This window comes from Gallinula chloropus, assembly GCF_964237585.1.
Source record: "Gallinula chloropus genome assembly, chromosome: 1".
NCBI classification, from domain to species: domain Eukaryota; kingdom Metazoa; phylum Chordata; class Aves; order Gruiformes; family Rallidae; genus Gallinula; species Gallinula chloropus.
In genome coordinates, this window is record NC_140085.1 from 87182131 (window position 1) to 87205892 (window position 23762).

General features: G+C 36.6%; 1 protein-coding gene across 2 annotated transcripts in view; it reads right to left on the reverse strand.

Annotated features, from left to right (window-relative positions):
• STXBP5L (syntaxin binding protein 5L) overlaps positions 1-23762 on the reverse strand; it is a gene marked incomplete at both ends in the record, with an annotated part of 196325 nt that overhangs the window by 168034 nt on the left and 4529 nt on the right. For both annotated transcript variants that reach the window (XM_084276050.1, XM_084276049.1), the window contains one exon: positions 11708-11805. In XM_084276050.1, the coding sequence (XP_084132176.1) occupies positions 11708-11805 (98 nt within the window). The remainder of the gene's footprint in view (positions 1-11707; positions 11806-23762) is intronic.

A 23762-nucleotide genomic window follows, 5' to 3' on the forward strand; every position in this document is an offset into this window, starting at 1 on the left:
TCACTAGATTTCCAGTCATCGTTCTCTGAAAACCACAACTGTTCAAAAAGAGTACCTCAGAATTTTACAGAAGAGTCTGGCTGTGATGGGGCTGATTTTTCTGATGGCAGTCTAGGTATGTGACTTAAAATGTGTTGATAACACACCAGAGGTTTTGCTATTGTGAAGCAGTGCTTGCACAGCATCGATTTTTTCTGTTTTGCCCACTCTGTCCCCACAATGAGGAGGCTGGGAATACACAACAGTTTTGGAGAGGACAGACCAGGACAGCTTACCCAAAGTGATATTCCATAACATACATCAACATGATCAGCATGATTGTCAGGGAAAGGAGGCAGCATGAATGTTTGTGGATGGGACATTTGTCTTCCCAGGTAACTAACTGTTCCACATGCTGGGGACCTGCTTTCTAGGAAGCGCCTGGAACCCTGCATACTGCTGGGAAGTAGAGAACAAATTCCTTATTTTGCTTTGCTTGCAGGCACAGTTTTGCTTTACTTATTAACTGCCTCTAGCTGAACTAATTGTTTTTCCAATTCCCCCCCCCCCCCCCCCCCTCCGGGGGGGAGTGAGCAGCTGTGTGCTGCTTAAGTGCTGCCTGGGTCAACCCACCACAAGAAAGAATCAAGGAAAGATACTGTAATTACAATATCTGGGATGTAATACCTAATGCACCTTGCCTATAATGTAAACATTCACAAAGACAGAATATACAGGAAAGCACTCTTCTTTTCTGAAAAGCCAGCATCACTTGGATGCTTCCTAAGTCCACCTTTGCCTACATGCACAATGTTAGTACAATGGCAGACAGACCATTCTTTAAATACTATGTGCTTTGTTTACGATAGCTAGTCTTTAAAGTAGTTATTGGGGATGATTTTATTGTACTGATCTTTGCATATCAACATGAAATCAGAAGAGGTGATGAGGACATTACTGTAACAACACAGAGCATAATTCAGAAGCCTGGCATGGACATAATTTTCATTCCCTTACGTTGTGGGGCTTAAGCAAAAATTTGCAATGTACATTCTTTACCAGAAGAGTGTGTGTCTTTTACTGTACAATTCCAGCTGCTGTGGCTATATGCTTTCATTACCTCCTGCTGGTTAAGTTTTAGTCAGCACTGTCTAACCACAAAGGACTAACCTTACCAAGAGAAAACTAGTAACTTTCTTCACATTGCTGATAGCTGTCTTCCTATTTTTAGCTATTTCTCCCTTTTCATGTTTTCACCCCTCATGCACCTAATCCATTGAAAAAAGATAGGGTGAAATTCCCAAAAATATCAACTAAAGAGATACAACTTCCCATGTGCTTCACAAATAATGATGCTTTGCCAAACTACTGAAGTTGCCTTCCAGATATTTCACAATGAAGGCATGCTTCCCATCTGATTTTTTTTAGAGTTTCTTCAACTACTTTAAGAAGTGATTGATAAATCTGGTACCAGTATATGATTTTGTGGAATGTGATACCAATATTAGTTGTTTACTATATGGCCAGAGGATCATTTTTGACCAGCAACTGAAAAAATTCCTTTGAAAAAACATCCCAGATGATAAAGTGGCACTTAACTGAAAATAAGTAGATTAGGACTCACCATCTTGCATCATTCATGGCTCCTTCCACAAGAAATCTGCAGGAACATTGGTTATATCTACATTATAATAGAAGCAGAAGTTTGTGCTGAGACCTCACATTTTCAGTTCATTTCTTTCAAGGGATTTAATTCAAACTTGAGATCTGCTTTTTAACATTAGTATGAGAGGCACTTACCCACAAGCCTTTCCTTACTTAGTTACAGGCTATCTGGACAGTACCACACTGGCATTCAGTGCCTCTCTCTCAGATGACATTAACACTTCATTGCCCACGTGACTGCACAGGCCACCACTGCCCACATAAGGTCTGTCTTACTTCTAATTTTCTTTTTCCTGCTTGTACCATTTCTGACCAGCACAATGGTGCCTGTTTCCTCCAGGTACAAGTCCCTCCAACTACCCAGTACAAGTTTGGGTGAGGTTGTGAGGTCTTTCAGAAGAGGAAAGCAATTTAATCCTGCACCTGTCAATCCTACATTTGAAGTACCTCTTAATGAACTCCTGGACCTCCTTTTCTGTAGAGGAAGATAAGCCAAATAATTTTTCTGTGAGTCCTTTCCACCATGATTGCTTCGTGTATGACTGACTGGAGGTTCTGGTCACAGAAAAAAAGCCAGGATTTGTGGGGTAGCATTATCCTCAGGATGTGAAATGATCAGCAGCTGATGCAAAAGTTTCAGGTGTGGAGAAGAATTGCAGAGCCTCTCTGCTGTAAGGTAGTACTCATAATGTCTGTGCCTTTCCTAACTGTGGCCTAAGATGAAGACTAATGCCTTGTTTACATTCAGAGACAGGATCTTTAACACTGCTTGGGTGCTTGCCAACACCATAATAGATGTTGCATAATCTCCATGTTGCTGGGTCATGAGAATATGCCTCGACAATGATGGAGCCCGTTTCTGGTTTGACTAGCCTCTAGGATATGTAGACATGAAGTCAGAAGTGCTTGTCTGAGTGCAAAGGGTTATATAAGAGATTAGAGGTTAATGGTCCCAGTTGTCTCCAAATCATCTGTGCCTGCTGTCCCTCATAAAACCTCTGCAGGGACTTAGGGCAGCATTTCCATTCAGGCAAGAATATAAGGACCAGTTCTACCTCTCATATTCTGTAAATGATCCAAGTGCTGAGGATGGTACTCTGCAATCTTACTGGGAAGGCTATGCACTTTACTGTGTGTCTAGAAAGGGATTGAGCAGGTTGGTAGAAATGTGCTTAGGTGATGAGGTCTACATACAAATTTCTAAAACATCTTTGACCTTCATCACACCAGCACTAAAAAGGAATATGCACCCAAATATTCTAAGTCATTTCCCTTTCTGTGGCTCCCTCTGGATGAGATTGATGCTATGCTTACATGCTTTGATGCCTCCTAAGACTTGGCTTAGACATTTTCTGATCCACAGTCTCTTTTAGACAATCTTGGTTTCTCCAGTGGCGCTCTTTGTTGATTCCTTCTTCTGTACGACTGTGCCTTTAAATGCTACATCTGAAGCTCTCAGAAAACACCATGGTCCTTGACTTCAAGTTTCCATAGAAAAATGTCATTCAGAGGCTGCTTTGCACAGGTCAGAAGAAAGGTGGTGACTGAAAGAATATTGCTTGTTTGCTGCCACTAATAACATACAGGCTGAGGAACAGAAACTTAAGAACTATGAGAACTAGAGTGAAACTAGGTCACAGTTAAGAAGGACTGAGCTGGCTGTGGATGAGGGGAAAAGAGCCTCATCAAGGAAACCAGATGAGGGAAATGAAAGCTCTTCAAGAAAACCTTTCCTTCACCCTCTCATGAATAATATCATATTTTCTGTTTTGTCCATCTTCCCACTTTTGAGACCTCAGGAAAATCATGCATTTTCCTACACCTATACCTAAATTTTTGATTGAAATAGTGTACAACAACATCTGTCCCACCTCATACTGAACCACCAACATGTGGTTCATGTTCCTTGCTGCAGAAGACCCACAGTAAGATCTCTGTGATTTCAGAAAGTCCCAAAGATCTTCTACATCGGAATTACCCATGCAGAGACAATTATTCACAGTCACTGTAGTCTACCTCATAAAAGGCATTCAGTCCTCCACAGCTCCCTTTTGTCCATAGCCTCCCCCATAAACATCCTATATACAAAAAAGACACCTAACTTTTAAGTAACCATCAAGAATTTGAGTGGAATGAGTGTCTGTAGCTAGACAGAAATAGGTTTCTCTTCACAAGAATAATCTCAGCGTATGTATGTACCTATGTACTTTGAGTTTGCTTCTTTGATAGATATTAGTATTCCTAATTCATCTGGAGAAATATTAATTCTGTCTCCCACAAAGAATATTCACTAGATAAAAGCAAAAGAAGAATAATCAAAATAAATAAGTGCAGAGTCTGACTGCAAATGTCTGTGTTTTAAGGATGTTTGCCAAATTTAGGTCATGGATATTTGTCTAAAAAAGATAATTAGCAGACTGGAAAGGAAGGCAAATTGATGTGCATTACTTCCTATGCATGACAACACTTCTGTTGCTGACAAAGTTTTGAACAAAAAAGGTAGGAAAAGCTCTAAAGCTCACACAAAGTCTAATTAAGACACATTGCATCTTTGAAATGGTTGACTACCACCGCTAGTTATCACTTCAATATCACAGTAAGTTGTTTGGGGTTTTTTATTAAAATCAATAAACACATTCATCAGCTCTGATTAAAATGCTGCCAGATCCATCCACCTGCGTGCCATTTTTATGTGCATCTCCAAATAGATGAAAATCTATTTTTCCTTAATAGATTTATTTGAAGATGTCAGATTCCATTTTTACCTCCTCAATGAACACCAACTGAAAGTGAAGGAAGCTCAGTACATTAAACTGTAAGATATTTAACCTGCTTACTTAAAAAGTGTGAAAGATGCCGGGGATACCAATGGACCCAAATTTATGGATTATGCAAAGACCTAATATGTAGAAATGAGAGCACACCTAACCAGATGCATAGTAATCTCAGCATAGGTCTAAAATTACCCAAACTCTGGTTCTGTCAGATTGAATCATACGGGTAAAGTGATTATTTTTATATCTTATATAATTTTTTATTATTTTGGATCGATGAATTAACGTATGTAATAGCCTAGTTAGATATCTACATATATAGAAAAAAACATGCATGTATGTGTTGATTCCCGGAGGGGGATAAAGAACTTGTGATAGGAGCATGGACTCTCAGCGAGGTTTATGTTTCTGAATCACTCAAGTGCTCTGGAAAAATCCCAAATGTATTCCACAATGAGATAAAGATGAAATGCATCAATGATTCTTCCAAGTCAAATAACAGAACTTTGGTTTTATGATCTTGTCTGTGCTTCCCCCATTCCATCTGCCCAATAAATCACATAGAGTAAATAGCATGGAACACAGTTGGCTTATTTTAAGGATAAAGATCTACTGAAACCTTGTTTAGATTAAGAGACAGCAGTTCCAGGGAGAGTAAATCTGTCACACTTTATATTTAGATATTATACCATCCTTCTCACAGACCAAAACCTCAAGTTATATTCTCTTATTTTCTTTGAAAGTACATCCAACCTGATGTCATTTTTTACCACACTTCCTTTAACTACTGTAAAATTCCATGCTTCCTCAGAACTCCTCGGGCAATGATTTAATTAGTGCTATTTGTTTTCTTTGTTTGATTTTTTTCTTCAAGTGCACAAACACCATCAGTTTTACCTCCCAGTTTCTCTGTGCACATCAGCTGCTGAGGATCCGTGCTGTTCAAGTGGGCTATCTTAGGTTTAGATTTCACCTTCCCCTTTACTTGCGATAACAACTCTGGCATCAAGTATATGATTATGGCCTGTTTATTAAAAAGAACTGAGATAATCTTATCTCATAAACCATTTAGGTTGGAAAAGACCCTGAAGGTCATCCAGACCAACCATTAACCTAGCACCACCAGATCCACCACTAAACCATTTCTCTAAGTGACACATCTACACTTATTTTAAACACCTACAGGGATGGTGCCTCAACCACAACCCTGGGGAGCCTGTTCCAGTGCTTGACAACTTTTTCAATGAAGAAATTTTTCCTAATATTCTATCTAAACCTTCCCTGGGGCAACTTGAGGATATTTCTTCTTGTCCTATCTTTTGTTATCTGGGAGAAGAGACTCACACCCAGCTGGTTACAACCTCCTTTCAGGGAGTTATAGAGAGCGATATGGTCTCCCCTCAGCCTCCTTTCTCCAGTCTGAACAACCCCAGTTCCCTCAGCTGCTCCTCTTAAGACCCAAGCTTGAGACCTTTCACCAGATTTGTTGCCCTTCTTTGGACACACTCTAACATCAAAACTGAACACAGCACTCGATGCAGCTTCATCAGTGCTGAGCACAGGGGGATGATCACTTCCCTAGTCCTGCTGGCCACACTATTTCTGATACAAGCCAGGATGGTGTTTTCCTTCCTTGCATTCTTGAAGTCGTGTTTTGTTTTTCACAAAATGTATCTATTAAGATAAGTATTGCTGTACTGTATTTGACATTCAAAAATGACCCTTGATATCAAAGCATGGGAAGAAGCACATAAAACAGGCCAGAAAAATTATTCCAAATATGATCCAAAAGCAGAATCTTTCGTGAGCAGAGCCTGGAGAATTTTTGTGCTTTGCAAATTGCTTTACGTGAAGATTTTGAAACATAAGCAAAATAGGCTATCTTCCATAGCTTTCAAAATTGAAAGGCTATTTCTATATTTTGTGGCTAACTGCATTCTGTCACTGCTGGATTTCTGTGATGCATTTTCACATAGCCGGACAAGTCAATCTAATCACCTGCTCCTTACTGCCAAATTTTCTATTTTTCCTCTATCTCCCTCTCTGTCCAGTCCCAACAATACACTCTTTCCAGCTTCCTATGCATCATTCTGACTAGCACCAGAGGCAGGAGCCAGATAATTCAGTTCACTAGCTGGCAAAAAAAGTAGCACAGAAAAAGAAGAACAAGTATTTTTTCCAGGGTAGTGAAATGTATTACTTACAGAAAGATCTGGTGAGCACCAGAGTCAGAGCAAGGAAAGTGTCAGAACTATGCAGCTAAACAAAAGGTGAGGGCAGAGCCACACTTCCACTTTCATGTGCTACTGAGTCAGAATAATTTTGTTTCCTTAGAAATAGAGTGGCTACTATATCGTCTGATAGCACTGGAATACAGCAAGCTGTTATTATTAGAAAGGCTTTGCCTTTGTTATAGATGGCTTATTTTTTTTGCTCGAGCAACAAACAGTGAAAATGAAGATTTGCATGCCCCATAACCTGCATCCACAACAACAGTCTAAAGAAAATATATTAATGACATTAATAGACAACATCAACGCACATCCAAAGATATGTTACTAATTTAATCCTATCTGTTGATGGATAAGCTTTCAGTGGTGTGGAGGTCACTTTGGACATGGTAAATTGTTTTCTTTGCACTGGATTTAAGGCAAACTTTCTCTTATACCTTAATAAACAAATATGATAATTGCCATAGAAGAGTCTTTCAGAAATTCTTACTGCAACAGACCACCAAATAATCAGCAGTTCAATATAAAAATTACACAGATACTCTACATGTTTGAAGTAGGTCGCTGTACTGGCTAAGCGCATCTCTGATGTGCTAGAAGAATCACAGAATGGTCAGGGTTGGAAGGGACCCCAAGGATCATAGAGCTCCAACCCCCCTGCCACAGGCAGGGACACCAACCTCCAGGCCTGGATCTACACAAGGTTGCCCAGGGCCCCATCCAACCTGGCCTTGAACACCTCCAGGTACAGGTCATCCACACCTCTCCAGGCAGCCTGTTCCAGAACCTCACCACTCTCTCTGTAAAGAACTTCCCCCTAATATCTAATCTAAACCTTCCCTCCTTTAGCTTTAGTCTGTTCCCCTTGTCCTGCCATTATCTACCCTTTTAAAGAGCTGATTCCCCTCCTGTTTGTATGCTCTCTTCAGGTACTGGAAGGCTGCAATGAAGTCCCTCCACAGCCTTCTCTTCTCTAGGCTGAACAAGCCCAGCTCCCTCAGCCTCTCTTCATAGGGGAGGTGCTCCAGCCCTCTAATCATCTTCATGGCCTCCTCTAAATGCTCTGCAACAGCTATACGTCTTTCTTGTATTGGGGCCCCAGATCTGGACAGTCACAAAATGTTTCAGTGACTCCAGAAAGTACCTATAATGATTTTTAAGAAGCATTTGTGAGCTGAATAAATGAAATCGAGAAATACGACTCCTGAAATGAGAGCAACATGCCACTGGTTCAGACATGATAATGGAATAATCACTGGTGAGGCACCGGCAGGTTGCCCAAAGAAGCTGTGGATGCCTCCTCCCTGGAAGTCTTCAAGGCCAACGTGGGTGGTTCTTTGAGTAACCTGGTCTAGTGTTTAGCGTCCAGTCCTTATCCATGGTGCAGGGCAGTTGGAACTGCATGATCTTTAAGGTCCCTTCCAATGCAAACAATTCTATGATTCAATAATATATTTATTCAAATCAAGAATGTGACAAACCCCCAGGCTTCTCTTTTTCCTGAGGAAGAGACTTAATTCTGACCAAATCTCTTTTTCTTGCCCCCTTGTATGGTGATCCAGTCCAACCCTGATACCAACCAAAGACTGCACACTTTGTTTTATTCTGTGTAATGTCAGAAGGTTCTGCAGATTGGGACTAGAGTTGTAGTAATGTTGTAGGAATTCAATTTCATAGCCCCTCTTCATCTGAATGTGTTTGCCTGAAGCAAGGATAGTCCAGGTAGAGTGGTATCAAGCAATGATACCAGAAATGATCAAAGGTATTACAGCTGAGAACAGGCTTCAAATACTAAAAGAGTCCTCAGAAGGGAAATAAAATTTGCTGTGTCTAGGACAAAGGAAAAGAATGACCAGATGGCATAGCAGTTGTTTAAAGAGTGGGGTTTTCACCCTTTATTTGCAGGTTTTGTTAGCTTGTATTGGTAATAAGAAGACATTCTTTCATCGATGACTTGCAGCACACTCTCATTCTGAGGCTGGAGTATAGCTGTCCCTATGAGGATCCAGTACCCAGCAGTCATCAGTGTAGGTAAAACCTACATTGTTGTTTGAAGTTCCTTGAGAAACCCACAGAGACTGCTAGGATCAGTAGAGCATAGTAACAGCAATTCCCATTGCTATAGAAGCTATAGCAGTTGCATCTAAAGCAGCCTGGAAAGAAATCTAGGAGAAGACAAATTGACTCTCATACCAAAATGAATTTTCATTTATCTCTGTACTCTAATGGCAACTTATGAATAATATACTCTATTTCAGGCCAATTTAGCATAGTCAATTTCAGTACTGCTGCTGGATCATTTGAAATGATCACCTGAAGGTGCAATGTTAAACATTAATTCCCAACACAGAGGTACATGCTTCATTTTCTTTGGAAACAAGCAGCTTGTCCGTTGAGACCTGTTAACTTGTAACCAATAGAAATACCAATACTTGGTGAACTTCTAGGGAGACAGGGAGGCAAGAATAACATTATGTAACTTACACTTGTTGCAGGAAAACTTTTCTACATCATTTCATGAATATTAATCATAAATTCTGTCTTTCTATGCTCCTGTGCTGCCCAGCGCAGCAAAGTCTGATCCAAACTAGGCCTTTTTGGTGTTACCAATAAACAAATAAATTATTCGATACATTTTTCTGATGGTAGCTAAATAGTCTGTCCTTTCACTCCATCCACACTGCAATTTAGAAGCAACCAAACAAAACGTATGGAACAAAGTCTCTCTGTTACCTAACACATTCATAGCAGAATGAAACTGTACAGCTCTGTTAAATAGTACTTTTGCAGGTTATTGTGGAAAACTGAGCCATCAACATCTGTATTTTCTCAGTTTCCTTAAAGAAATTTCATTATTAATTGTATTTTCAAATGTACTATAAATCTGTTACACCTTGATTTTATTTCAACAATTACAAACAGTTGCAACGAGATTTGCGTATATGAGCAGTGTTCTGCCTGTTATCCCAGGCCCTGTTCACTGATTACTGTTCAGCCTTGTGTACAAATGCAAAGTTATTAGTGCACATCTAGGCTTTTTATGTAATATGTTCTATGAACCTTTGAAAGACAAGTGGAGAAGCCTTAGTTAAAATGAATAAATAAGTAATCCTTTTTATAGCACCCTGTCTTCAAAGCACAGCTTCCATTAACTAACTCAGTGCTCAATTAAGCAAACCAGGCTTCTGAGAAGCATTTATGTTATGAGATGACTTCCCTTAAAAAAAAAAAGAAACTCCCCAATAATCTTGATGTTCTTGCTTGATTCAGATACTAGAAGTGGTAGAAAATTTTCTGTGAACATGGTAGGTGTTTGCTAGCAAAATTGGAGGAAAGATATTAAAGGGAAGGGTGCTCTGAAAATCATTCTCCCCTCTTCTTGTCATCCATTATAATGGAAGATTTATATATATAGTTTCATATAAAGGTAGGGATATAGCTGATTTTCCACTGCACGTTCCATTCCAGTGGCAGGGAACATGCAGGTTTAACTTAATTCTAAATGAACATGTATTAATTCAGGCTCTGCACCTGCATTTTTCTTTGAGGAGTGATTTATAAATTTTTAGGATGCTTAGTCAGTAACAGCACTGCTCTCACAAAAGTCATGTTGCTGAAATGGAAGGAAAAGGTGAGCTCGGGAGTCAGTTTTCTGCAAGGTCTTTTTCCTACATCTACTCATTAAATTCCCTACACCCCACTCACAGAACATACCAATGAAGCTTCCAGAGACAAAACTCCAGCTTTATAGACTTGCATACCTCCCAAAAGAAGAAAGTATGACTAATATACTTGCACTTTCCCAGAGGCGCACAAATTCAAAGAGATTTTCCCCTTTGTAATCGAACAGAATATATTCAATCTACTTCAAATGGATAAATATTAAGAGAACTATCAAATCAAAGCCTGTCACACAACTCAAAGTTTAGTTAAGTCTTGTGAAAAGTTCTGGATCAGATAGAAAATGTATTAAAATGTATAAAAATGTAACTGTTCAGAATAAGAGCACAAAAAATGGAGGAAACAAGGTTTTAGTCATGTTACAGGAGGCACAGACTGGTTCTCCAGGAGGAGGTTATTCTTTACTTTGTAACATTTCTTTGGGTTCATCAGGTTCACAGTTACTTTGAAAACAAGGCTAGCAAAAGAACCAGAAAAGATCCGATTGTTATTTTATTCAGCATTGTGCCCTACTTTCAACCCAGAATGCAACTGGTTGCAAAACATATCATGTTATTACTTACTATTATTATCCTGTAACCTTTATACCTTCCAGTAATATTCTTTCTTCTTTTTTCCTCACTTTATCTGTATTTTCACCAAATTTGAATACATTTGAACCATGAAAAGCTAAAAATTATGCAGAGAAGCATTTTGAAATATGTCTCAGTTAAACATTTGCAGGGTTTTTTAAAATCAGAGTTTTCAAATTTTCATTACATTTATTCTCTGTCAACTTCTAACAAAATTCCTACTGTATAAAAATACACATGAAGTGCTAGCACTGATGTACTTTTATAATTAATGAAGAGAAACAGGCACTTTCATAGTGTTTCATCATCTCCACCAGGAAGTGATGAATTCCACCCTAAAATCACTTACTTCCCACCATTCACTTAGAAGAGTTTAAACACTATCTTATACATAGATGTCTACAGTGAAGATGTCTACAGCTGGCTAGTTGCATTGCAGCAATGTATTCATTTATTGCCCAACATTTGCATCTTGCTCAATTACCACTTTGTAGTTTACCTTCACATACTGAAAGTGTCTACCTTACATGCTAAAAAACACTAAAAATAAATCTGCATTATAATAAATAGCATATGCCAAAAACATATGCCAAAATAAAAGAATTATCTTTTTTCTTTGGACATCTTAAGGACCTAATGGTAATTTGTCAACAGCACATCCTTTTCTAGCCCATCTATGAAAGCAAAATGAATTAGAACATAACAGCAGAAACTGTAACCTTACCTGAGTGCTTGTAGAAAATGATCCACATCACTGTATTACAAATGCATAGCAACGATGTAAATTCTGAACGAGAAAGGATACATTCGTATGGCTCCTGTTCTTGTTCCAATTGCCAGAATTTTCTGAACTGGGTCAAAAGCTAAGGCAGTAGGTAAGTAAGGAAAACCATGGCGAACCGTCTGAAACAGAAGAAATGAGCAAAGTGATTGAACGGGAACCACAGATAACAGCATGTATACTTTGTGATATGCATATAGCAAGAGGATCTGTATTTTGTTATATCTTGTCGTATTTGCAATACATTTCAAGGAAAGTATTATAAGGGATAAAGTGAGGCTTTGGGCAACCTGCAGAGAAGTAGGAACTAGATGATCTTCAAGGTCCCTTCCAACCCAAACATTCCATGATTCCATGAATTTCACTCATGCCAATTTCCAGATACTCAGTGATGATGTTTTGCACAATTTTGTTGTAACAGATACGTCAATAGACAACTGGTACATATTGCTTAATGGTATACTGAAATATAACCTCAATATGGAAGGCAGCTGAACTGTAAATTGAAGAATAGAAAAAAGCAAACGTGCTTTTAAAACAGCCACGAACAGCCTCAACAGAAATGGAACATGTCCAGGGGAAGAGATCTAATAAACAAATACATGGAATCAAATCTATAAGGTTAAAATCCTTAATATCAATTTTTAAAAAACCCAGAGTTGCCAGAGAAGATGTTCTCAAAGTGAGTGACTGAACCACTCATCTTTTCTTAATCTTTATTTATAATACTGTGCTCTTCATTCTAATTTTCGCCGAGATACCTTGGGGAGAAAATGAACAGAGCATGGCACTATGCATCTTTGAGTTTGAAAAGTGCCACAAATATTTTAAGTTATCTTAACCTGGAGGTTATGACCAATACGACCTGCCTGATCCTTATGAGGAAAAACCTGATGGAGAACTCTAATATAAGAAAAAGATTGAAAATAACTAGACTACGCTATACAAATAAACATAAAAAGTGAAGTTAATTTCATTTATGTGCATGACTAACCTAAAATGGAGTTAAAATATTATAATAATTATTATTTATAATAATTTTAAATATTTAATCTAATATTGAGCTCTAGGATTGACTCTATTTTTGCTATATGATTGGTATTGGGGAGGAAGTGCTTCAAATTCTAGGAAATTTTAACTTTTTGAGATATTTTTCTCTTACTTGACATTATCTTGTTTATTAACTGTGTCTGCTGAAGCATTCAGCAGTCTTTATAGAACAACTTCAACAAAAGGGATTCCTTAATTGCCAACCTGTTGAGTAAAAGGCAGCTGATAATTTCTACAGCTGTATCACTGCAACTCTTCACTACAGCTGGAAACACTTGAACTGATATTCACAAGTAGGCTGGGAACAATCAAATGTATGCTTTTCAGCAAATAACCACTTCCTTAAAAAAAATAATCTTACTCATCTCATGTCTTAATTATTGCTGATAAGGGGCAACTTTTAAAAGAATGTCTAAGTATTAGTTTCTAGACTGCGAAGATCTAGAAAGATATGCTCCTTCAGCAACTTTTAGAAAAGTAACTAATTTTTAATGTTAATGTAAACATTTATCAAAGATCTCCCCAACTCTTATTTCTAGTTTGGTTTGCTTTATCATGGGTTGGGGTTTTTTGGTTGGTTTTTTTTTTCAACCTATCCATCTTCTCAAGTGGTAGGATCACTGCAATGTTTGGTTGTTTGTTGGTTTTTTTTTATTCTGACATCTAAGCTGGAACTAGACTTACATACTATAAAATAGGTTTCACTTTTCATATTGCAAAAAGATCAGGAATTGTGAGTCGTATTTTCTAGTCTGTTGAATGTTTGGCCTAACTGCATTACTGATCTTCTATTATATCTGAGCTTTCTGAACTCTTGTGAAGAAATCTTCTTCCCTCTCTGAAACAAATGTCATATATTTGACTAATTATCTTTTTTATTAATAATTTTTAGAAATCCTCTCTAAAGTAAATTCTTAACTTCTAGCAATTTGAGTCACAGTTAATTTTTCTGATGTTTAACTATGACTGGAGCTTTCAGTACTACTTTTTTAGATTTAAGAACATAAAGACCAATATTTTTAAAGACATATTTGCATTCTTGCCCATGTATTTAGCATCTGCTTTGTATTTTCAGTATTTTTACAACCTACATTCAGAGTTTTCATTTGGAGAACTTTAACTGGATCCTGTTATTCAGACAGAACCGTGTTTTTGAAGTACAGTGATACACGTCTTTTCAGGATCATAGTTCAGTTAAAATTATTGAACTCTAGGCTCAGCTCAAAAGTGTTATTTCTCTTTTGCAGCCATTTTCCAAATTTGAGTATCTACTCTAATTCCAATTGGGAAGTTCTTGTGAATGCAAAATTCTGCCATTTGGGACATTAAAAAAATACTGTTGAAGTCTATTGAACCTCCAAGTAAATGACAATTTTAAAGTGAAATATTTATATTTATTAGGACCCTTAATAAAAGAAAACCAGTCTGGAAGGATAACAAAGATATACTATACACAATTAAGGCAGAAAGAGATGTCTTTATGATTGAGATTTTGGCACAAATTAGAGCAGTCTCAGAAGTGGTTCTGAAGATCAAGCCTGTTCAACAGAAGAAGAGGGACAAGTTCCAACACTTCAGACAGCCAGACTCTTCTCAGCCTTGACCCAACAACCCTTCTATTTCCAAGGATAGTGAGAAAAATGAACTTGAAAAGCTAGCACTTGAAGGAGATTTTTCAATTGTGCATTGATAATGCAGGTGTGAGCATAAATACCTAAGTAAGTAAAGATTCTAGAACTTTGCCTGGGCTTCCTTACAGCTTTTACAAACACTGGTGAAGAAATAGGCAAGGACACAAAATTGACTTGATCCAAGGCTAAAAAAAAAAGAAAGAGTATGTTTCTACTTAGTCTGAGCTGTGTCTAGTAGGAACTATATAGTCCAAAACTACTAATAGTGAACAGAAAATGCAGAAAAAGGTAGTGTAATTGGGGGGGGGGGGGGGGGAGGAATCTATCTCAGTAGCAGGGACAAGCAGAAAAAAGTACCCAAAACCAACAGTCTGTGTTCAAAGAAACACAGGACCTACCTACCCTGAATGCCCTAAGGATGAAAGGAAATTAAAAAGAAGCAAAGCAGGGGGTGGAGAGAAAAAGCAGACAGCAGATGGAGCCAGGACTGCTTTTCTCTACATTATCCAGCTTTCTTTTATCTCTCCTTTTTTGCTCTAAATGCAGTCTGTGCTCCCCAAGACATGAGGTTCATGTGTGATATTTGAAATAATTTATTTAAAACAGAACAAACGCAGTTACAATTTCAGCATAAACCTTTGTTCAGCTTCCTTGTTTTCTTAAATTCTATTTTAAATACTTTTAAGCAAATATTCTTTGGTAAATTGCATGTATATATCATTTAGTAATCTTTACACAACCAATTTACCTAAATTAATATAGGAAATTGATTATTTGGGCTTGCCAGTGTTCTACCAATTAACATCTTAACATGCTGTACAGAACATAACAACAATCATTTACTAAGATATCATGATAAAAAGAAAATCACACTAGTAATAATACACAATTTCCAGTATAATTATTCACATGGCATCTAATGAACTTTTTCAGTATAAATTTTTCTTAAATTTTGTTCTATGGTAATTTATATTAGACTATAAAGACACCATTTTTTTCAAAGTGACTTTTATATTCGCTAGATATAAAAAAAAACACGTGAGTAAACTTGATTTTTACCTGTACAAATTAAGTAATAGGGTTAATAGTCAAAGCTGTTCCTGCTAATTTGCATAAACATCCATTTTGTAACTTTTCTGCTTGTATTTTACAGATACCCTGTTTTGTGTAACATCTGTCAACAAAATCAATTTACTGAGGCAAATATTTTGAGAAAATTTCTATTTGTTAAAAATTAACTATGTAGTCTAAGTCTGGGACTCAGGATATAGAATCTAATTCCAAATTGTGACCAAAATGCCACATGCAAAAGTCTCATTGAAGCAAGCATTATTGGTTTAAGGAATAGAGGATGCAGTATTGACTGATACCTATTTAGCCTCTTATTCAGCTATGTAGGAAACTAAAAAAAGTCAATGATTACAGCTTCCAGGGAAGTTGTAGTGAAAATGAGAAAGATGAGCTGCCATGCTATAGGATCGTGACATCCTTCCTTTATAGGCTTCTGTGACTGGAACGGCTGATTAGTAAGACTGCTCCCTGCTCAGGAAAGATAAAAAGAGGCCAAGATATCAGAAGGCTTCCAACCTAAGAAAATGATACAGGAGGGATTTTTTTTAAGTTAAATTTTCACTTTTCAAACCATGGTTGACATTTAGCTCTTACCCTACATTAGGATCCAGTGCTTCTGAGCATGTACACAGGATATTCTAAAAGCTACATTTTTTTTTTTTCTTTCTCTTGGATAAAGATACCCATTGATTGTTGTTTTACTCTGTGTTTCTCTGCACCTAAAAGCTAGAAACAGTCATTTGGAAAAAGCCATCAACACAAGGAACTCTAGAGCTAGATAGATGTAAGATAAGGCATCTAGGGCAAGGGAATTTATCTTAACTATGCTGACGCAATGCTGAATTTGGAACTAGCTTTCACAGCTCAAGAAAGTGTTTTTGCGAGCATGGCTGACATTCTACTTAAGTCTTTGGTGTAATACGCACCAGCAACACAAAAAGCCGAGTAATTTTCAGAATCATCAGGAACAGTATAATAAATAAGACACAGGGAATCACTTTGCTGCTATATAAAACTCCTGTGAGACCACCGAGTATTGTATACAGTTGTAGTCTCCACATCTGAAGTGGTCAGGTCAGAGTTGCTACTGGGAAGGCAACTGATGCTCAAGGTGATGGACACAAGCCTTATCAGGAAAGACCAAAAGTGCTGCAACTTCAGTTTGGAGAAGAGAACACTGTAGGGTGGTATGACTGAGACCTACATAATCAAGCGAGCGGGTAAGCTAAATGCAGAATTGTTACTCGGCAAAACCACAGAGCAACTCAAAGCAAATGGAAGGTTAATTTAAACCAGAAAAAAATCTAAAATACTTCTTTACACAACAGGTAATGAAGTTCTGAAACTTGCTGCCAAAGGAGGTTGTGAAGGCTGACAGTATCAGCGGGTTCAAAAAGCCATTAGACAAATTCATGGACATTACGGATAAATGGATTCTAAAAGGATACACTCTCTGACATCTCCAATCCAGTGGTGGTGGATGATGGGAGATTAGAAAGGGAATGGACTGCAGAAAGTGATCTAACTTATTACTCTCCCTAAATGACATATTCTATTGCCACTGTCAGAGACTGACTGCTGGGTGATACGGACCATTGGTTTGTCTCAGCAGGGTATTTCTTATGAGCTTATTATCTTCACCAGCAGCAGCACGTCTGAGAGGGGAAGAAAAAGGAGATCAGTATTGGTGGAGGAAAATAGTAAAAAAAACCCCGTGGAAAATATGGGTACACACAGGAAAAGAGAAGTGTTACTGAAATAAGGAATACCGTAGCAAGAAGAGAAGATATGCGCAGGGATCAAGTAAGATTAGTAAAAAAGTTCCATTATATTTACATACACAACTTTTGACATAGTAGAATAATACTTTCAGAAATAGGCAAATTAAGTTTTGTAATTTAAAAATTAAAAGACAAAAGAACTTAGGTATAAAAGGTCATTCAATAAGCTATGGTAGAATTTTGTGAAACCAGCTGTCTTGGACATAAAACCAGACTTTAAACACACAACCTGAACTCTAGCAATTTAGTTTCATAGATCTTATACGCTGATAATTAAATGTCTATGAAAAAATAAGAAATATATACTAGAGTATTTGAAGCGAATCACAGAATATCTCCAGTTGGAAGGGACTCATCAAGTCCAACTCCCTGCTCCTTGCAGGACTACCTAAAACTAAACTATATGACTAGAAGCATCATCCAGATGCTCCTTGAACTCTGACACTATGATCACCCTCATGTTTCAAGAGAGCCATGAATATTCATTCTGTTTCAGGAAGACAGGCAGTATCAAAACACAATAAAAAATGGTAACACTTTATTTACTGCATCATTTTACCCCTGTCTTAACTCCTCCTTGAGGTGCACTGACTTGTATATTATACATTTTTGTACAATGAACATATGAAGCCTTCTTTTTCTTTGGAAGCAGCTCAGTGCACTTAAACTAAAGCAGAATGTTGCAAAAATTAGTATCAAGTCTATATTTTAATATGTATTGTTTTAACTACAATTTTTAAAAGTCTGTAAGCAGACCATATGGCTTTTTTTGGAAACATGCTACTTCTACCAGACATTACCTAATTTTTCAATTTCCTTATATTGCTTAGCCCTGAAAAAGAAAGCACATCCAAAAGCATCTTCCAGACAATTAGTTTTAAAAAATAAATAAAATGAACAAAACTTGCAGTCCTCATTAGAGCTCCTCTTTTCATGTAAAAAATATCTGCAGAAACTTCACAGAACTTTTTCCAGTTATTTTCAGTTCTGCAAACTGGATTTTAAAGACTATCAAATAAGGATGGTCCTATTTGTGTATGATTCATAATGAAACAACCAAGTAAAGTGAAATGCAGGGGGAAAATAAGTCCTTCTGAATTTCACAAAGCATCCCTCTCATGCTTGTTCTTTGAAATATACTGTAGTGTATCAAAAACATAATTCAGACAGAAAAATCCGCAAATAAATAAATTTACATGGATCCCTGAACTGCATTATTCCCAATGCACAGCACAGGTGAAGTTGGAGGGGAATTCTGCATACTGTCTAGTGCAAACCCACCTGCTCAAAGCAGAGTGGCTGGATTTTAATCTTAATTGTTTGATCTATTTAAATCAGTGTTGCTGTGGCCAAGCAACCACTAGTTGACTACACCATCTTGACACATCTACTACAGCACTGAGTTACAGCATAGTAAGTTAAAAAAATATGTTACAGGGTAATACATGAAGATAAACATCTCAAGGTAAGTATTATCACCTCTGGGGAAATCCTAAGAGAAGACGTTATATGTAAAATAATTTCACCTCTTCCCTTCCTAGTCTTTCTAAGAGAGCTCTAGCCAGTTAAAAAAAAAAAAAAAAAAAAAAAAAGACATAAACAAAAAGGCAGGAAAATGGAGAATGCATCCATTGTTCAGTTAAAATGCTATAACAACTTCTCGCTTTTGCCATTTAACAGGGCAGAATAAATAGGGCGTAAAGCTACCGAAAAACGCTACGTACTAGCATGAAACTACATTTGGCCTTGGCTTTAATGTAAAATAATAAAAAACCCCTCAAACCCTAAACCACTGATTTCAAACTTCAATTTGACCTACTTACTTCTTTAAGCAAGACTTCTGTTCAAATGGGGAATCATTGTAGCCAAAGTAATTCAAGTAGTAGTACATATTCATTTTATTGTTGTTTTTGCATCATTTAACCATATGATTAAGAATATCAGTTGTCTGATGGAGATTTGTTTTGTGAGAAATTACAAGAATTGTAAAATCATTCAACATATGTGATAACGCTGACAAGAAAGTATTGTTGTCTTCACGATGACTATGGATGCAACGAATAGAAAAATTTCATAAATTTAATGAGAAATAACATTTTTTTTAAAATCTGTTTTTTATTAAAGCTACATCATACCAACATAGCAATAACTCTAATTAATTTTGCATGTCCTCCCAACAGGACAGCTACTGCAGGCTAAATATGTCCTGTTCTGTTATGGTTGATTGTGGTTACTGTTTTGAAGTAGATGTTTTGTTTGCTGCTTTCAGACTATTTTAATGTTAAAAAATTAGAAATATTGGAGAATTTAAAAAATTTTGCAGGAGAATTCCATGCTACTACAATAGAAGAAAATTTTGCTACTAGAATAAAATTCTTGAAGGTTGGGTTTGTTGGGTTTGGATTTTTTTAAAGCTGTAGAAACACTGTTAAAACCCTTTTTGCTACAGAGATAATATGTACTAGTGTATTCCTGTGGAAATATTTTATTTTGCAATATAATTTGGCATTCCTGTATACTAATGATATTATCAGATTTCATTACTAGTATTTAAAAGACTGTTGAATCTTATTACTAATTCATAATGAATTTTGTCCTACCTTTTTTCTGTGCACATATTGTATGCAATTTGATGACTTTTTTTTTTTCTGATGTTGAATTGAGAATTTAATCTGGAGATATTACCCAGCATCTCATCTCACGTATATAGATACATTCCAAATGAAATGGAGATATTTTGTGGCAGCTTTTTGCCCTCTAACAGCAGTGAAATCCATCAGATCTTGCACATGGCTATCCCCCACTTCACTGCCCATAATGCTACCAAGGGCATAGCTCACATACACAAATGAAGACACTATATCCAAAGATCATAAGAATCGGTTCTCTGTTTACATAACCACATGCTAGTTTCCCTGTCTTTGCCTCATTCAGTGAGCATTTAAAAATACATGTAGGGTGAAACAATAAACAAATTAGGGTTCTTTGGACCCACTACAATTAACTTTTATCCACAACCACAGCATAATATGTCTGTAATACAGCTGATGCAGAACAGGTGTAACTGAAAGCACATATCAAGCCTTAAAGGATACAATAGAACGGGATGAACGAAGCTGAAATAAGCATTCATAATTTATTTAATACTACTTTTGGTGGTATCAAGTGGATAGTGCAGAGATTTTTTCCTCACAGGAACACACAAAAGAACACATAGAGAATAGCATCCATCCTTCCCATATGTTGTGTACTAGTGAAACCAAATATGATGGAGGACAGGAGCAAAGTACAAGCAGATATTTCAAGGAAAAAGAAAATACTAGATTGCCACACATGCCACACATAGACATAACAGTACTTGCTGAATAAGGGACCTGACTTATGAGTGTTTGACCTCACAGCATTTTTACGTAGAAGATTTTTTAATGAAATATAAGCAATTATTTTTAATTGATTGAATTCAAACTCTGCAAAAAGACATGCTACCACATACACCTGTATCTGCACATATACCACTGAATTCAGTAAGGCTACATTTAAGCATATACATTCACCAATTCAAAGCCTTAAATATTAAGGGACTTCATACAACTTAACTTCAAAGGAACCATAAAAAGTGTACCTCATCAGACTTTGACCCTAGCTACAGGTGACAGATTGTCTCTAGTATTTTTCACTATTCATAGCCTTTGCTGGTAATCTGTTAGGAATGGACACAGCACTGCACACAGATAACATCTTATTACATTTGAGCATATTTACCAGCCATCTGTACCTAACAATATTGCTTTCTCTCCTCTCCACAGATGCACGTTACTTATACTTCTAATCATACAGTCCCCTAACTTTCCCTTATAATGATTCTAACATATATTGTGAGAAATGAATATATCCCTATAAGCTACTTTTATAAACACTTTTTCTTAGAATATCCAATAGATACATCCATTCATGTAGTTTTGGGTATATTAGTTCACTTCCCTATTGCTATCTTTTCTCTGTTTATAAAGCAAATGTATTAATAGTAACTTCTCACAGTATTTTCATACAGACCTCATATACTGGGCATATACCATACACCAGGGAGTATCAGATGTCTCAGAATAAGAGACAGATATGAACGGAGATTCATTTAAACTAAACAAGTGAGAACAGGGTCTGTCTTTGATTTAGTCCACCTCCACTGAAGACAGTTGCATACTTTATATAATATATGTATTTCTACTTGGAAAAAAAGTTCCCACTACTTCATGTTCTTAATCATGAAACTCTAAGTAATTTCTCAGTCATTTGTTTAAAAAATTAAGTCTTTTTATAAATAGGAAAGAAAAGTTGTTTGTACAGCCACTGTTTTACATAGCAGCTCTATGATCAGAACACTCCCTGAGATATGGGCCAACAAGATGAATTTCCTTCGTGCTCCTAAAATTTCACCATTTCTACGATATCCAGGAATTTCCCGATCTCATCATCAGCTCAGGGAAGGAAGACTGAATTGTAATGATGCTTGGATCTCTGAACAAGTACCTGTGAAAAAGTGAGCCCATAACATAGAAAATATTAAGCTATTCTTTATATATACTTTCAGTGAAGAGGATAATTCTCTCTGAAATCAATTAAACCTTTGATTAATATCCAAAATAAACCCTCAAGAAACCCACTTGAAATGGCACACAAAATTACAGTAAATTATTTAACTTTTAGGTTTTCCTGTGTTGAGCCAGGAGTGATCCTCATGGATCTCTTCCAACTCAAGATATTCTATGTTTCTTATATTGCTAAAAATGCAAGGTCAACCATAAAATCTGTGTACATTCTAATTTTTCTGCTGCAATAATCTATGCAACATTAATTTGTTCCCCTCTTGTAGGGATTAATTAAATTATCTTCTTTTTCTGCAACAGAACTTCTGCCTCCGCCCATGCATAGTGCAGTCTGGTCAGTCCTATGGACAGACCAAGGGTAAACAAAGAGCTGCTGTCTAACAAACTCGTCTATTTCATACAAAATAGGAAAGCGCAAGTTATAATTCAGATAGAAATTTGCAGAAAGGAAACTCTATCAGTGCTTTTATCACTTAGTTTTATAAATGGTCATTCATTCAAGGGCCATGAATACAGTTTTTCACCTGTAGTTGCTAATCATGTTTCCATTATGTGATTGACCAATTTGAGATAATGGAGGGTGATGACATTCATACATCTTGGGCACATTTCACAGGTATGACACGGAGCCAGAATTCCATTTGTAGTCATGAGACAGAAAGGGAATTCAGAATCATTCTGACTATCTAAGCTGGACATATAAATTGGCAGTATACGTAACTACCCTAAAGAGTATTCTGTATACATGTGGAATACTTGCATCAGCCTGAGAACAATGGGACACATAATGTGAACAGTGGTATAAAAACTAAGCTAAAAAACATCAGACGCGAAGCATCTTAAGCTGGGAACTCAAAACAGTGGACACTAAGTCTGGTGCTTGGGATTTTCTGTGCCTCAGTTCCTCATCTATAGAGCAGGAATAATATCTCCATCTCACAGAAATATTATGAAGGTCAACTCATTAATGTTTATAAAGCTTTCAAAACTACAGTGGTGAGCACTTCTGTTGCAAAAGTCCATGGGGAACTTAATATTCATGTATGCTCTGATTTCTAAGTACGTAAAGAAATATTGAAGTGCTTTCCATTGAGCAAATGCAATTTGTTTTACTAAATTAGACCTGTAGAAGAAATATGGGATCATGTAATTAAAAGGTTGTATGCACAAGCAAACTTAAGAAATTTGGAAGTTTGAAGTCTAATGTTTTGCAATCTTAAAAGTCTTAAAATGGATTTCAAGCAGTAATTGCATGTGTCGGCCATGAAGGGTCTGTATTAATACATTTAGGATTAGTATTTGATTAACAGTCAAAAATAGTGATGCAAAAAGATTTGCCAAAAGGAAAACAAGAGTCAGCTGTACTACTATAAGTAGCTTAAAATCTTCCAATATCTTTAAAAGGAAGCTTTTGACATGCCATGTTCTTTACCACTGATGGGTCTTATTTCTAATATAAACATACTTTAAAAATACATTATGGTCATCACACCTTTCATAAAATTACCATAATCTAATTACAGAAGTGCCATTTATGAATCTGTAGTTTTAAACAGAAGAGGGTTTTGCACCTAACATTAGATCCAAACACTGGTATATAGGAAAAATCCTTCTCAACATTATCATATTTAACACTTAAGAACTCTGACCACTTAAAATTAAAGGTTAAGACTTTTTTAAAATGTCTTTTCAAAATATGTTTTCTCTGAATTTTAGCTCTTCACAACTTTTTTTCTCCTGCAGGACCTTACTATGGAAATGACATAGATTAACAGAACAGTTCAACCTAACACTTATAACAAAGACTTTATTATTATTATTTATAATCAAAAATAGAACTATGTGCTACTGCAGAATTGTTCTTAAACCGCTGTTCCAAAATTCATTTTCTCTCTATTATCACTGAACTGTAGTGTCATGTTGTACTTGCAGTTAAAGTACC